General features: G+C 43.8%; 1 protein-coding gene across 6 annotated transcripts in view; it reads left to right on the forward strand.

Moving 5' to 3' along the window:
• The window catches only part of gas7b (growth arrest-specific 7b), a 448,977-nt gene that overhangs the window by 288,032 nt on the left and 143,071 nt on the right, over positions 1-17,874 (forward strand). For all 6 annotated transcript variants that reach the window (XM_080209068.1, XM_080209072.1, XM_080209070.1 and 3 more), the window contains exons 4-5: positions 3,601-3,686; positions 10,344-10,397. In XM_080209068.1, the coding sequence (XP_080065194.1) occupies positions 3,601-3,686; positions 10,344-10,397 (140 nt within the window). The remainder of the gene's footprint in view (positions 1-3,600; positions 3,687-10,343; positions 10,398-17,874) is intronic.

Genomic DNA, 17,874 nt, shown 5'->3' on the forward strand with positions numbered 1-17,874 from the left:
AACATTTGTGAATGGGGGAAGAAAGCAATGCGGGAATAACTCTGGAATTGTAATGCAGGCAGAATGTCATACAGTTTTACAGAGAAGTTTGTGAACTCAATACCACCTGCCCGAGTAAAACAAAGAATAGGATTTTAGCAGATATTTGGAAATATCAGGAACAATAAGCTTGCAGAATGCTGGCTTCAAATGACTGCCCTCAGACTGTGAAACTACACTCTGTGCAAGCCAGCAACTTCAGGAAAGAAAGCAAGAAAATTGAGATTAAAAAAAAAACTAAAATAATTGTAAATGTGCCAATTAAGAAGGATGACTCATTGTCAACATTTCTTTAAAACTTCAGCCCGAACACATTGGGGCCTGATTGCAGGGTGATTGTAAGCAATTGAAGTCTCTCTTTAGAAAGACTAAGATCATCTAATAGCATGACTTGAAAGATTGATTTCTGGGAGTAGTTTGTGGAATGAAGAAGTTAATCGCTGTTCAGCATTCTCTTTATTAGTTACTAACGTAGGAATTGAAACTTTAAGCTGCACTGTCTGAGAAATGTCTAATGCTGAGGTGTATTTACGTCACAAAATTTTTATCACTTAAAAATACTCTTGATTCAGTTTCAAATGCAGTTTTACTGCAAGTGTATCCTGTATAAAAGGTAGCGAGTATATTGTCAGTATTTGACTCCATTTATCCAGGCATAGAAATTAGGAGCAGAAATAGGCCCCTTGAGTCTGCTCAGCCATTCAGTAAGATTGTGGCAGATCTAATTTTAACCTCAGCTTCACACTTTCTGTCTACCCCCAATAACTTCTCACTCCCTGCTTATCAAGAATCTATCTCGTTCTGCCTTATAAAGACTGCCTCGACCTTTCGAGGAAGAAAGTTTCCAAGTCTCATAACCCTCAGAGAAAGTTCTTCTTCCTCATCTCTATCTTAAATGGGTGACTCCTCGTTTTTAGAAAATGACTCCTAGTTCTAGATTTTTCCACAAAAGGAAACATCCTTTCCACGTCCACCCTGTCAAAAGCCTTCAGGATCTTGTATGTTTCAATGGAGTCACCACTTGCTCTTCTAAACTCCAATGGATACAAGCCAGTCTGTCCAATTTTTTTTCTATAAGACAAATTGCCCATTCCAATTATTAATCTAATAAGCCTTCTCAGAACTGCTTCCAGTGCATTTGCATCTTCCTTTAAATAGGTAGACCAATGCTATACGCAGTACTCGAGATGTGGTCTCTCAGATCTGGAGATGCCTTTAGAAACAGAACCTCACTACTTCTGTATTCCGCTCCCCTTGTAATAATCGATAACGTTCTATTAGCTTTGCTAATTACTTGCTGGACCTGCATACAATGTTTTGCAATTTATGCACCAGGGTACCCAGATCCCCCTGCATCTTGGCACAACAATCTCATGCCATTTAGATAATATGCTGCTGCTTTATTCATTCTGCCAAGATGGACAACCTCTCATTTTCCCACATTATTCTTCCATTTTCTCGATCTTTACCCACTCATATAATCTATTTATATCCTTTGGTAGCCTCCAAGTCCTCTTTAGAACTTACTTTCCTAGCTGTCTCTTTGTCATCAGCAACTTTAACAACCATTTCATCAGTCCCTTCATCCAAATCATTTATAAATTGTAACAGGTTGAGGATCCCTGTTGTTTTTACTTTATTAACTAACCAACAGTTTGTATACTATTTTAACCCTTAGCACTGAAACAGACCATAACCACTTACCAGATACTCACCAAACACCAGCTCACTAGCTTCTCACTGAGTGGAGTAAATACCAATTCCTTACAGTGTGAGAAAAGTAGGAAAAGCAAAAAGAAACAAACACTTCCTTCATTTGTCACTTGCTAATGTTCCCCTCTAACTGATTAGATCACTGAATCCCTACAATGCAGAAGGAGACCGTTCAGCCCATCGAACCTGCACTGACAACCTCACCCAGGCCTTATCCCTGTAACCCCACATATCCACCTTGCTAATTTCCCTAACACCAAGGAGCAATTTAGCATGGCTAATGCACCTAACTTTTATATGTGGCAGGAAACTGGAGCCCCCGGGGAAACACACGCAGACATGGGGAGAATGTGGAAATTCCACACTCCTTCCTGTTGTGATTTATTGGCTGCCTTGTGTGATTGGAATTGAGTGATATCACATAATGGGCTGACGGAGGAAGGTTGAATTCGTAACTGGAATTAACAGCCATACCTTTTGCAGCCGGCCACATATTTTATAGTTTTCTGCAAGTTATAATTGCAGCATATCTTGGCTAGAACACAGCATCCTTCACCTTTGCCAAAGTGTCTGAGTCTTTCGAGAAAATTTGCCTCCTCCAGAGATCCTGTGGGAACCATTTCTTCTGTAGGGTCTTGGATCTACGAGCACTAGCTTGTTTAGTGTCCCATTCACCAGTAAAAAGCTACAGAACAGCAGGTACTGTACTTTATTAGGACTTTGGGTGTAGTATATTAGAGAATGATGCTAAGGAGCATGGAGGGTTTGAGACAATGGGGCTTTATTTACAGGTGTGTGTTCTCTTATGTGGCTCTTTCTTCTCTCTGCCCGTTTCCCATGCTAACGGTTTATGACATCACTTCCAGAGAATACATGAATACAACAGCTTCAGTAAGATAAGAACTAATACAAATACGTAACGAGTACACTCAGACAAATACCAATTCCTTACAGTGTGAGACAAGTAGGGAAAGCAAAAGGAAACAAACAACTCCTTGATTATTACTTGCTACTGTTCCTCTCCAACTGATTAGATCATAGGATTCCTGAACTGCAGAAGGAGGCCATTCAGCCCATCAAGCCTGCAGTGACAATAAATCCACCCAGGCCCCAGCCCTGTAACCTCATGCATTTACCCTGCTGGTCCCCCTGACACTAAGGGGCAATTTAGCATGGCCAGTCCACCTAACCTGCACATCTTGGAGGTGTGGGAGGAAACTGGAGCACCCGGAGGAAGCACGTGCAGACGTGGGGAGAATATGGAAACTCCACAATTCTTCCTGACTCACCTGATGAACGAAAGCTTGTGCTGTCAAATAAACCTGTTGGACTTTAACCTGGTGTTGTGAGACTACTTACTGTGCCTACCCTAGTCCAATGCCAGCAACTCCACATCATTCCTGTTGCGATTTATTGGCTGCCCTGTGTGATTGGAACTGCCAGTCCAGTTCATCATCTACTGTCGGGAAAAAGATACAAAATTCTGAACACATGCGAATCAACTCAAGAACAGCTTCTTCCCTGCTGCCATCGAATTTTGAATGGCCCTACCTTATTAAGTTGATCTTTCTCTACACACTACCTATGAATGTAACAGTACATTCTGCTCTTTCTCCTTTCCTTCTCCGTGAATGTCTACTTTGTCCATAAATCATGCGAGAAACGAAACTTTTCTCTGTATACTACTACATGTGACGATAATGAATCAAATCAAACAAAGGGTGGGAGGTAATCAATGTCTTTAAGTTAGTGAATTCCAAAAATGTTTGGCCATATCTTAGATCAGACGTTATGTGGACCAGATTAGATCTGTCTTCTGTAATGACGCTGCTTGTGTTTGTATTATAGTGAATGGATTCCACTCGTCAGGGAGCCTGTCACATCATATGGAGACCTCACACACGGCTTTGAGAAAGACCAGCAGTGACCCACAGGTATCTTTCTCACCTTGCACCACAGATTAGGCACACAAGAATCACAATCTTGAAATACTGGATTCCCAGTCCTGGGCTACAGATTAATGCTTAACACATGTGTCCAAACTGCAGTCATTTCTGGCTATCGAACCCCATGGTAATTTTGCACCCCAAAACCTAGGCAATTGAGTTACTGAGTTATGCTTATATGTTCTGCTCATTACTTTGCTGTTCAATTTTGGATGTCCAGAAATGCGTTTTTAAAAAAAATTTATTTATTGGCAGTTAGATCCTGAATTGGAAGGGCAGGATTTGTTGTCGTACCTGCTTGACTGAGATTCATGAATGTCAATGGGAATATTGATTTAACCTTCTTGTGAGACTCCATGATGCACATTTTATGCAGTCCATTGTCCTAGAAATGGTTTTGTTTGAAACCAATGTGCTGTGTATAGGGAATCACTCACCTTTCATGTTGCAATACAAAATGAAAAACTCGAGGGATTGTGATTGGACTCTTCCCCCTGTGAACACAGAAATGATTGCATTGACATTTGAGCAGTGGAGTTGGCGACCTTCTCTTGTGATGTATTTTTTTAACGTTCCTTTCTTTATTGAGTCCAAGGAATGGTTTGGAAATGTTGGAACTGAGTTCTGTTTAGGACAACATCTTGGGTGTTGCCATTGATCAGCAACTGACCTGGATTAGACATATAAATACTGTGGCTGCAAGGGCAGTCAGAGGCTGGGTAGGCATCCTGTGGCGAGTAACTCGGATTACTCTGTTAATATGAGCCTACTTGTGGTACTAATAAATGAACTAAGCTAAACCAAACCCTAAAGCCAGTCCACCATCTACAAGGCATAAACCAGGAGTCAACGGAATATTCTCCACTTGCAATGGTGAGTGCAGCTCCAACAACACTTGAGAAGCTCAATGCCATCCAGAACAAACCATTCCATTTGATTGGCACTCTTTCCATAAACCCCCACTTCCTCCACCATTGACCATTGTATCATCTACAAGGTGCACAGCCAGAACTCACCAAAGGCTTCTTAGATAGCACCTTTCAAACACAGGACAAGGACAAGCAGATACCTGGGATCACCATCACCTGGAGGTTCCCTTCCAAGTCACTTACCATCTTGACTTGGAAATATTATTGCCGTTCCTTCACTTGGTCAAAACCCTGCAACTCCCTCACTAGCAACACTATGGCTGTACGTACACCATATGGACTGTAGCGGTTCAAGAGGACCATCACCTTCTGAAGGATAGTTAGAAATAGGCAATAAATACTGGCCTAGCCAGTGAAGCCTAAATTGTGGAACCATACAGTGCTGCTCAGCCCACTGAGTCTGCACCAACTCTCAAAGAGCATCTTACCCATGCCAGTCTCCTGCAGTTATCATGGTCAATCCATCTAATCTGCTCGTCTTTGGACTGTGGGAGGGAACCAAAGCACCCGGAGGAAACTCAAGCTATGACTGAATAAACAAAAAAAAGTGTTGCAATAATTGGGCTTGCAGCTCAATGTGTGTAATATCTGGCTGCTTCAGCTCAATCTCAACTCAGTGGTTTTCAATGTCGGTCATCCAAGTAGACACTGGTTTTAAATAATATTTCTGTTTGAGAGTTGTCCCCTCCTTGAAGAAACCAGGTCCAGGCCAGGGTCCAAGGAGATGAGAGGAGTTTGTTAAGTGATATTGCCTGTGGAGTTTGCCCATAGCTTGAGCAGTTCTGGGGTATTCTGATTGGATAGAGAATGACTGTGAAAGGAGTCGTGGATTGTAAAATCCAGCCCCATGTTTTCCAGTGGATCTTGGCGTTTCTGGAAAGGATGGTGTCACTTAGCCCTTAAACTGCAATGCTACCAAGGCTGGGCTGTAACCGGTAACAGCACCATTATGGAATGCAGGATATCGAGCCACACCATATTGTACAGTTGATCTCTGACTATGGAAGTGCACTATTGTTATGCTAAAAACGTATTACTGTGCATTCAGAGGAGCATCCTCAGTTTGTATTTCAATGGAACTTTAAAGCCTGTGGCCAAAGGTAGTGCAACAATGTTCATTTTGGGCTTCCAAGAGATAAGCTATAGGATTGCAGTGCGGGGAAGAGCTGGTGTGTTCTTTCAATGCCTCGATTGGAATTTAAAACCGACATTAGGTCCATATCAGAACAGCAGCTTTTGTCACGTCCAATGTAGTTTCCTACTCGAGACAGGCACTTAAAAAGCAGAATAATGATTCCCTTTTTCCCATTCATAAGCTAGTCTGTTAAATGGGCCCATTGAGAGGAATGCTTATCTCCTTATTTACAAACGCGTGAGTTGAGTCAATGAATTTATTTTTTTTAAAGGGACAACAACACAAATTTTAAGGCAAGGAAGAGCCCAGAATGAGGTTGTTGTAATATCCCTAATCTGCCCCCTTTGGGATTGAGACTGTGCCCCATTTCAGGTTTTCTGGGATTTTGGCTGACCAACCTGTACGCTACTTGAAACTACTAAAGATCCTGACTGTAATAAAAAATCATGAAGCAAAGAGAATGGGACCCAGGTTAACTCGAAAGCACATGCTTCTGTTCTACGGTCCTTGTTAGAAACATTAAACTGCCAACTGAGGAGCAGTCTCCAGAGTCGGTTCCCCCTCTCCAGGCACTGCCATACGTACTGGTAGTGGCCCTGACGCTAGTGTAGCAACATTGCATTCTCCAGCAGCCGTGTGTTTCTGTCGTCCCATTGCCGTCAATCATCTGCATTTGATTGGCGCCTGGTGAAGAAGAACCAACTCAAAGGAAATAGTTTCCCCAGAAGACTGGGAGGAGGATTTTGCTCCACGACAGGAGCACGATGTGGAGGCTCTGAGAGACACAATCCAAGCACAGCAGACATGACGGAAGAAGACTGGGGGGGTTGGAGGAGGAAACTGAGCGGAAGGAAAACAAACAATGAAGACCTTGAACCTGAAACGGACCCTGGACCCGGACCAGCGTGGCATTTCACAATGGTTTTCAGGCATTGCCTGTTGTTGGATAACTAGATTTCAGTTACTGTCCCTGTACTTCGGTTGTAAGGTAAGTATGTCATCACATCAGCTTGTTATTGAAATCCATTCATTCTGTGTACTATGGAGGTTAACAGTCTATGTAGACTGTTAACATTTAAAGTACAGGATGTTTCAATGCTTGTTACATTTGTTCCTGCCTTGTAACAGAGGCAGGACTCTTTTGAAGTGTTTTGGTAGGTCACCAGATCAGTTCAAGGGTCAGTGAACAGCATCGTCAATTTGAGTCAGGTTTTTTTTTGTCAGCTTGGAAATGTGCCATAGATAAAGGACAGGCATGTGAAAAGGTCCCAGTTAGCTTTAAAAGCATGGCATGAGCTGCAGTTAACAGACTGAACTTGAGGAAAGCTGAGAAGATTCATAAAGGCAATCCAAGATAGGTGATTCCATACTGTGGGCCGTTTGGGCAGAACTACCCCTTTTGGAGCAGTAAATTACTGCTTGGTGTGGCCAGAAGAGCTGAAGTTGTGCTGTGATCTCGTGCCTAAAGTGTACATGGCAATCCAGTTGAAATCCTGCGAGTTGGACTATCATTGAAGCCATCCAAATAGGACTAATTTTTTGAGAGAATTCTAAGGCAAGACGAGATTAGATTGGGAAAGATCCCATGTGAGAAAGACCAAGTTTTACTGAGATTTGTTGGCTCACAACATGAGAAACGTCTGAGTTGTTGAGAAATCCATGGAATCTGTTTTGGTCGCATCTATCATCGATTGTGTAGTGTGTTGTGTCCAACCACAGTTTGCTTGTTAATTGACATGTACCTTATTCTTTCCCTGAATGTTAGAGTACAGGGCAGATATTGTAAATTATTGTATGATGATACAGGAAGGGATTGCCTGAATGATAGTGGCTACAGACTCAGCAACTCTCAAAAGGGAACTTGTATAGTAAAGCTAATTTTTTTTTATTGTTCCAAACCTGTGGACTCTAGTGGCTTTATTCACTTCACTAGCATCTTGAAAATTAAACTTTAATTACCTTAAACAAAACATTATTGGTCACTAAGTGGATCTCTCCCCAAGATCTGGGCCCTGGCCGAGGATCGTAATGAGCTTTGTAAAGATGACGGAAAACCTACTTCACTCTTTAAAATACAAAAACAAGTGCAGTTTTCCTCCTCCTCTTTCTCCTGCCTTCCCACTACGCCACACATGCACCCACACACGAGCACACATGCACGCACACACGCTACTTTCCTCTCCTTTGTTCTAATGTTGATGATATATGCTGGGTATAATTCCACCAGCACTGATGGAGTAACTTCGCCATAATGCTCGTGTTTTTAGATCTCACACAAGCCCAAACTGCCCCTTGTCCATTGTCTGGGATCCTTAATTTCCCAAGGGGTATGACTTGATAGCCAGTATCTGTCACAGTACAAAATAAACACAACGGCTTCAGATTCTTCAAAACATTGGATGGCTTCCCTCTCTGTTGCATCATTCAGTCCATTGTGCCTGTGCTATCTCATTGAAAAGGTATTTAATTAATCCCACTCCCTGCTCCTTGCAGCCCTGCAATCCTTTCCCTGTCTCTCTGTATTATTCAGTTCCCTTCTGAGAGTTGCTACTGTGTCTGTATCCACTATCATTCAGGCAATCCCTTCCTGTATCATCATTTACTGCATTAAACAAATCTGCTGATTTCCCCTCTGGCGTTTGGCGTGATTATCTTAAATCAGTGTCCTTTGACTCCTAATCATCCTGCCAGGAGAATAGCTTCGCCTTATTCACCTACTAATATTCTCATTCAGTCAGTTAGTAGTATTTGAATATTGCTGAGAAGAGAGACATGCTGCTGAAGCTTTTTATCTTGCACTCATCAGGACAAACATAGGAATACCAAATTTTAAACAATCACAAAAATTGACACAGACAGGAGAAAAGGTTGCTGTTTGGTTGGCGAGTTCACGCTAGATGTGGTATCACCATAGAGACATCAGTGAATAATTATCATTTCCTCCCCGAATAATTCAGTTAAGTAGAGAGCTTGAAAATATTATTTTTGCCTGCAGAGAATGAACTCTTGAATATGGATGTATGTCGCTTCCAGCAAGGGTGAGTGAGTCATGTTACGAGCTGTACTGATTATCTTAAATGAATTGTTAGTGTAGCTATTGGCACACTCAGGCTTCTTCACCAAGTGCTGCCCAATTGGGGAATCAAATCTAACAATTGACATTGAAGCGATATACATCTATCCACTGGGGTCCAGGCTATTTCTTTAATTACACAGGAGCTTGGGGGGCCTAGTTTCCTGTTGCTTCCTCCATGATAACGTTTTGGCCAATCTGTAGTACGTTCCTGCAGTCTAATTCGTTGTGATAATTGTGTATTTTACTTCCTTGCATTTGACCTGATGAGTACAAGATGAAAAGCTTCAGCAATGTGTCTCTATTTTCAGCAATAATATCCTCCTAAGGGTAAATGGTGAAGTCTGAACATCCTTAGGGTTCACTGGGTATGTAAGTTGCCTGGTGTAAATACCTAACTACATAAAACTGGAAGTTCCTTACTGATTCCTGATCGGTGCTTCAGAATTGATGTAACCAGGTGTGACAGTGAGATGCGGTAGTGCACCTTAGTGATATCAAATAGGAAGGGTTGGGAATCAAACGTGTTCAAGTGTAAGAACCGTGTCTGGCTGAATGAAGCCCCATATGTGCGTGTGGAACACTATGCCTGAAAGATGACACCTCTGGCATTACTACATCCCCAATGTAAGATGACCACTTTCGGTGGAAGGAGACCCTGATAGGGGCTGACCAATATGATCCAAGCATCGTCATCATCATCATCATCATCTGTTATCCTCAAGGGTAGAAAATAATAGAATCATAGAACTCTACAGTGCAGATAGACGCCCTTTGGTGCATCGAGTCTGCACCGAACACACAATAAAAGGAATATAACCTGTGGAGCTGAGAGCACAGGTGCTACATCCACATTGATTTATGAGAGATTTATGTCGGGTGTACATGTTTCTGCCCAGGATCCATTCTTCAAGCTCCAATCAAATGGAGGCGGCAGGCAGCCAAATTAGTTGACAAGTCCACTGACTGATCTGAGTGGGCTGATCAGTATATTCCATTAGCGTTGGCGCATGGGGTGCCGGCGGAGCACTGTGTGTGACTGTATATCACAAGGCTGTAAATCTTCTGAATGAGTGTGGGTTTGGCAGTGAAAGGGTTAATGGGAAGAAGCAGGCATTGTTGAAGGGTGCACACGTTGAGGGAGTGAGGGCTGGGTAGGGGGAAAGATGGGTGGGGGGGAAATGTTGGAAGTTTCTGTGTGTCGAGTCCCGAGATGATTTCCCACTTCCCACGGGGCGTTCATGCACTGATTCGCTCGCCTTTGCTGTGTCCGCCTCGGGCGGTCACTGAAACCTCCGGATGCTCTTGTTTGCCTCACCAACCAGATCCGACGAGTTTGATCACAAGTCACCAGCCTGGAGGGCGAGCGACTTGGGAAGGAGCCGGGTCAGGACTGGCCTCGAGTGAGCCGAAGTGATAAAAGAGTTCAGGCCTGACTTTTTGTTTTGTTGTTTGTTTCGCTTCCCTGGAGCAGGATGACTACTGACGCTTTGTTCTCTTTCCCTCAGAGTCCCGGAGCAGGGTCACCCACTCGGAGACAGAGTAAAGACAGCACCATAACGGTGAGTAAGTTGCTTTGAGGACATGAAGGGCGGGGGGGGGGAGAAAAGCCGCCCCCTTCAAAAGAAAAAGAGCAGTCACAGCAAGGCTTGTTACTAAAATAATCTCAGCAGTTTGTTGTTGCTATGGTGACAACTGAATAGAGTGGGACAAGCGGAAACTCGGAATTATTTACAAGTGCTGAGAGACATTTATCCCATTTCCAGGTCTTTTAGGAGACAAATATTTTATTTCAGAGCCCCATCTCTGAATAACCTAATAATTACGGTGATGTGTTTGTTGTACATTGAAGCCAGAAGAAATACGTGCGTCTAGGGAGATGGAGAGGGGGTTGATTCAGCATTACACAGTCTGTGAACTGTTGGGCACAGAAACCTGCAGCCAGCCAGCAGCTGCGCTTCATTCTATTTGTAGTGAATTAACCATATGCTCTCCAAGCTGTCTCGCTGGTTTTGTTTCTGTGAGCTCTGTGCCAGGATTTGCTCCCATACAGGGCATATTTTCTCCCTGTTGCTGAGACTCCCTTCAGTGGAGCAGTGCAAAAACACTGCTGCTGTACACTGAAGTGGTCAGCTCACTTTAACAGCAGAGATGGAAGATTGGTAAGGTTGCCACACACTGGGTTTGCAATACATAACAGGTGCGTTACCCCCCCCCCAGTTGGCCACCTGATTTAGAACTCCAGCAATCCTCTCTCCAGTTGAGAGAAAGTTCACATCGGGAAGCAGCTGCTGCAAAGGTGGTCAGCGCTGCTGCCTCGCGGCGCCGGGAACACGGGTTCCATTCCCGGTTGTCTGTGTGGAGTTTGCACATTCTCCCTGTGTCTACGTGGGTTACCTCCGGGTGCTTCGGTTTCCTCGTACAGTCTAAAAGATGTGCTGGTTAGGTGCATTGGCCATGCTAAATTCTCCCTCAAACAGGTGCCAGAGTGTGGTGAGTAGGGGATTTTCACAGTAACTTAATTGCATTGTTAAAATAAACTTACTTGTGACACTAGTAAGTAGTGCTGCACTGCTGGAGGTGCCTACTTTCAGATGCCTGGTCTATACACATGGGTGAATGTACAAGATCCCATGACAGTTTCTCTCCTGTGACTGGTATCATTTCAGTTGGTTGGTTTATGCTCAATTGCCCCTTAGTGTCCCGAGATGTGTAGGTTCAAGGGATTAGCGGGTTAAACGTGTGGGGGATAGACCCTGGGGTTGGATTGGGGATTTTGAGGTGCTGCGTATGGGGGCTGCCTTGCTCCTTCAACCTAAAGCTGCAACCTGATCTGCCACCTTTCTTTAGGCATCTGTATGTATAAGGAAAGCGCTCCAGTGCCATGGCTATGTTTTATTAGGCAGTTGGTAGTTCCAAATGTTCCATTTTAATCACCTTTGCAACATGAAAAGCAAACAAAAATTGACTATATGTTATCCACAATCTCAGGTTTTTGCAGTCCCAGTCGTTGTAGTACTTTAAGGAATACAGCAGACAACCTGTACAGCAAGATCCCACAAACAGCCATGTTGATGATGTCTTGGTAATCTGTTCATAAAAACACTTCAGTGCAGAAGAAGGCCATTTGACCCATCGAGCCTGCATCAACAACAATCCCACCCCAGGCTCTATCCCCATATATTTAACCCCCTAATCCCTCTAACCTACACACCTTGGGACACTATGGTTATGCTCAATTGCCCCTATCAACTGAAATGATACCAGTCACAGGAGAGAAACTGTCATGGGATCTTGTACATTCACCCATGTGTGTCGACCAGGCATCTGAAAGTAGGCACCTCCAGCAGTGCAGCACTCCCTCAGTACTGCTGTGGTGTGTCAGCCTCGGTAATGTGCAGATGTAAAACACTAGCACGGCATTGTGCCACTTTGGAAGGATGTCTATCATTTTGTTTTCATCAGCTACGTAGCTGTGCACCATGAAGTCTCGGAGGCCTCATGATGATGCTTGAATCTGTCAGTCCTGTGAAGTTGCATATGTTCCAAGTTGCTGACACCTGGTGTTACATTTGGGATTTATACACCACTGAGGGTAACACTAAGGACAGCCCTTTTCAAATCGTCTATCGTTCAAAAGGAGATAATAATAAATATGATTGCAAGATCATATTGCAATACCGGGTGGCACGGTAGCACAGTGGTTAGCACTGCTGCTTCACAGCTCCAGGGACCTGGGTTCAATTCCTGGTTGGGGTCACTGTCTGTGTGGAGTTTGCACATTCTCCTCGTGTTTGTGTGGATTTCCTCCGGGTGCTCTGGTTTCCTCCCGCGGTCCAAAGATGTGCGAGTTAGGTTGATAGGCCATATTAAAATTGCCCCTTAGTGTCCTGAGATGCTTAGGTTAGAGGGATTAGCGGGTAAAATATGTAGGGATATGGGGGTAGGGCCTGGATGGGACTGTGGTCGGTGTAGAATCGATGGGCCGAAGGGCCTCTTTCTGCACCGTAAGGTGCTATGATCTAACGAGGCCTTCTGATTAGGCCCCTCTGCTATATTGAATTTCACAAATACTCCTGCACACACTTAATTGAAAGATGTCTTTGAGATCAAAAATAAGGATAAAAATATGCTTGTCCATCTCTTTCCAAATGAAAAGATAAATGTTATGTCCCATTAGAGTGGAACTTGTGTCTTAAGCTCTGCAAGTTGACATAGCTCCCCTAACTAGGTAAGCACTTATTGCACCATTCCAATTACTGACCTAATTGATTTCCACAGAACCTTCCCATTAGTTGCATGCTGTCTGAGTGTCTTCAGTAAATCTACAAATTGTTACACGGTATTGATTCCCACTTAACAACACAAACTGTTCACGATAGGATACTTATGTGAATTAATTCTTTCATCAGCCCTTTGACAGTGAATCTCTGGGAGTGAGCACCAACATTCCTGATACGTGCTCTTGGCAGGTGAGGTCCTGTGCTCCGTGCATGAACTTGCACTATTAACCTTTGAATTCCCATCATAATATATCTTGCAGTTCCCCCATAGCTCAGCTGTTTAAGGTATTAAGTACTTATTTCACATGATGCAGGTTCTCATTGCCAATTTTCTGGCTTCCTTTCGTTTTATCCTAGTTCATGTTCTGCTGAAGAGACTCCAGCACACATTTTAGACTGACACTTCAGTGCAGTGCTGAGGGAATGATGCACAGTTGGAGAGAGTGGGAAGAATGTTTGCTTTGGGGTGGGAAATTGGAACTGGAACTTTATCTGGCCTAGTTAGAGGAGATAGTCAATCTTTGGGATTTTGATTGTGGTGCCTCATTAACTGGCATGGATACAAGATCCAATTAACATGCTTCAGAGAAGAAGTAAACAATGACCCTTAAACTCTGAGTGTCTACAAACACAAGCATCACCTGCATCCTGAACCTTAGTGACTGAATTGGAGGGATTTTAGTTTTGGATTGAAGGTGTGTAGGTTGATCAGTTTTCCAGCTGTTCTGTAGACTATCTCCAGGGTAATTTGCTGGAGTTGAGGTGCAGGATTGTAGCAAGGAAAATAGTGGAGAGAGTTGCTGCCCCCCTGTTTGTATGAACCCCCATGACAAGCTGTCCCTTAAATTTCTCAGCGAGAGCTGGTCACCCTGGTAGAGAGGAAGGAAGGAATCCCTGTAGAGGGTGACCACTGGCCACACCAACGTCCAGGCAGGATGGGAGGGCCTTTAGGCCTGCGTGGAGTGTTGTCCCACAACTTGCACTCACTCTGCCCATCCTCCCTGTCTTACTACTGGGCACCTGCCTCCAGGCAGTTGAACCACCCCTACTGTACGGTAAAAGGAGTGATGCCAGCAGGGACTGATTTTTTTTGGCCTTGTCCACCTCTGTTCGCAACCTCATCAGGGCTTGAAATTCCTACGTGTACAGGGAAAGCTCTCCAGTGCCATGGCTATATTTTATTAGGCAGTTGGCAGTTCTGAATGTTCCATTTTAAAGGCTGTTGTGAAAAGCCAAAAAGGAAGGACCTCTGAGACTTCATGGTCCATCACAAGATGTTTAAGACTTCAGGCCCATCACAGGGTCTCCGAGACTTCATGGTGCATAGCTGATGAAGACAAAGTGAATAATACTTATCCCCCACCCCCACCTCCACGTCATCCTAGCCCAATGATAGTAAGGGTGTGTCACTACCGCTTTTTAAATTGCCTCACTGTGCAGAGCTAACAGATCCGCTCGCTCAGTTATTCACTGGCGTAACCAGCATGGCCTTTAGAGGAGCTAAAAGATAGCTGTCTCTTTTTTTTTAAATCAAAAAGAAAATTCACAACTTGCAGTTCTGCTGGGAAGAATTTGGTCAAATGGCCGGTCTGTGTAGCAGTCACTTGGTTTGGTTGGAAGTTGGTCACCCTGGTAGGGAGGGAGGAGGGAACTTTTGGCAGTGTGGAGCATTTTTGTATCCTGGTTCCATCCAGTTTGGCAATGAAAGAAGATGTTTTCTGACGTACGGGACATGACTCTGGCACTGAGCCTTCCTGCTTCACAAATATGCTGAAAGAGCCCAAACATTCATCCCTAATAACGGTTATATTGTAATTACAGAACAGTCAATTTTACCACAATGCATGATGAATAATAGATGGCTGGCAGTAAGTTAAAAGGCAGTCATTCAGTCAAATAGCTCCATTGATGCCATAAATCTCAGGAGCAGGGCTTGGGCAGAGCTGTGAGATTGAATTGCTGCTTCTACCTCTTGTTCTTTCAGAAAGTTAACACGTTTTGGCATAATTTATCAACTATTTACATCATGCATACTGAATGGTTTGGTCTCCACAATTGGTATGGACACCATTGTTAACGGCAACTAATGCAAACAGTAACATTTCTATAAAAGCAAATCGCTGCTAGGATCTCAGTCAAAAACAGAAGATACCGGAAAACCTCAACCGGTCTGACAGCATCTGTGGAGAGAGAATAGAGCCAACCCTTTATCAGAGCATTTGTAAAATGATCTAATTAGCATAGGTGAAGCTGCTGTCCATTCATTTACTGCTTTTGTTTAAAGTTTATTTTATTAGTCTCACAACTAGGCTTAGATTCACGCTGCAATAAAGTTACTCCGAAAACCCCTTAGTCACCACACTCTGGCATCTGTTCGGCTACACTGAGAATTTAGCATGGCCAGTGCACCTAATCAGCACGTCTTTCAGACTGTGGCAGGAAACCGGAGCACCTGGAGGAAACACAAAGCAGACACGGGGAGAACACTCAGACTCCGCATAGACAGCGACCTCAGCCGGGAATTGAACCCAGGACCCTGGCGCTGTGAGGCAGCAGTGCTAACTACTGTGCCACCATGCTGCTCATTTGCAATATGTATACACGGTTAAAAAATATAGTGACTGTGCTGCAGCGCACAGGCGAATAACTTCCTTTCCTACGTTCCAGAACACTTAGTTTCCTGTACTTGTTACCTGCAGACTGATTCAATAGTGCTAATGGAATACATGAGATTACCAGTGCAACCTAATGGATAAGAAAAATAGACATGGTCAAATTATATCTGACTAATGAGTTTCATTTCTCTATGAATTCACTAAGTGTCCCCCCGGCTTCCTAAGCATGCAGCGGATTTGGCAAGTAGGCACTCGATCAGACTGAGCAATCATCACGCATTCACTTCACTGACTGAAGCATCATAAATTCAACTCTTTGCAAACATTCAAAAAAATTAAGTTGTATCTGAAGTCCCAGCGGGACTCCAGCCTGGAACTTAACATTTGAGCAGGCTGTAGTAGAAATTTTAAGCATGTAGACATGGAGAGTCAGTAGGTGAGTTACACACCACAGTATTCCTAGCCTTTGACCTGCTCTTGTAGCCACTGTATTTATGTAGTGAGTCCAGTTGTGTTTCTAGTCAATGGTAACCCCAAGGATGCTGACAGTGGGAGATTCAGTGGTGGTTACGCCACTGAATGTCAAGGAGCAGTAGTTAGAGTGTCTCTTATTGGTGATGGTCATTGTCTGGCATTTGTGTGGCACGAATGTTACTTGCCACTTGTTGCCTAAGCCTGGATATTGTCCAGATGTTGTTGCATTTGAACATGGACTGCTTCAGTACCTAAGGAGTCGCGAATGATGCAGTCATCGGTGAACATCCCCACTTCTGATTAATCATCTTTGTTGTTGGATATGCCCAAAGAATTATATCATTCTGGACTCAATTTTATAAACTAGAGTTTGTTCTTTAGTAACTTGTTCGTATGTTGGCATTGCTCCAATGGTCCAAAACCCAGTAACTTTCACAAGCAAAATTCAAAATTGGGCAATTTTTTTTCCCCCTTTTGCCTGAACTGATCAGGACTAGGCCTGGAAAGACTGGCTAATTTGAAGGAGTATTGATCAAATTTGACTCCATTTGCACTTTATTGCTATTAACTTCCAAATGCTATTTAGATGTCTCAAACAGCTGTAAATGAAACCCTGCTGCTAAGACATGGTGGCACAGTAGTTAGCACAGCTGCCTCACAGCTTCAGAGACCTGGGTTCAATTCCAACCTTGAGTGACTGTCTGTGCGGAATTTGCATGTTCTTCCTCTTTCTGTGTGGGTTTCCTGCAGGTGCTCCGGTTTCCCCTCATACTCCAAAGATTGGCAGGTTAGGTTGATTGGCCATAGTAAATTGCCCGTTAGTATGAGGGGGACTAATGGGGTAAATACGTGGGCTTATGGGGATGGAACCTGGGTGGGAGTGTTGCTGGTGCAGGCTTGATGGGTGGTCTCCTGTACTGTGAGGGTTCTATGATTTTATGATGTCTTTTGAGTACTGATTTGGGATGAAGGACAAGACTTGCATTATAAATCATATTCCTCAAAAGCTTGTTGAGAAGAACCGCTACCTGACTGTCTTTGCTACCGCCTTAACCATGTTAGACTGAACAGAGTTTGGAGGCAAATTCTCTTGTGTAATTCCAGCACAAGCACAGCCATGCTCCCCTCCCCTTTATTCATCATGAACTGAAGACACACCTCTTAAGGTCTGTCTTCAGCTCATTAGGTTATCCTGATTTTCAAATGGACCTGTCGACTTCAAACTGAGTAGGAAGACTCTCAACACCAGGTTAAAGTCCAACAGGTTTATTTGGTAGCAAACGCCACTAGAGCACTGCTCCTTTGCCAGGTGAGTGGTAGTTCTATTCTACTCCCACTCACCTGGTGAAGGAGCAGCGCTCCGAAAGCTAGTGGCGTTTGCTACCAAATAAACCTGTTGGCCTTTAACCTGGTGTTGTGAGACTTCTTACTGTCTTTACCCCAGTCCAATGCCTCCACATCATGACTTCAAAATGCACAGCCTTACCCCACTGACAGTGAATACACCCGTCCCTTTGCACTGAGTGACGGTGGAGGACGTGTCTCAGGACATTGACGACAACACGGAAGAGATCTTGCAAACAGTGTCTTCCCTGATGTCCTGGCGATTACTGTTTTTTTTTTCCTTGGGAATGTTTGGCACTGACACCTTCACAGTGTGACAGCTT

Source organism: Carcharhinus amblyrhynchos, chromosome 21 (genome assembly GCF_965287045.1).
Source record: "Carcharhinus amblyrhynchos chromosome 21, sCarAmb.v2.hapA, whole genome shotgun sequence".
Lineage (NCBI taxonomy): Eukaryota > Metazoa > Chordata > Chondrichthyes > Carcharhiniformes > Carcharhinidae > Carcharhinus > Carcharhinus amblyrhynchos.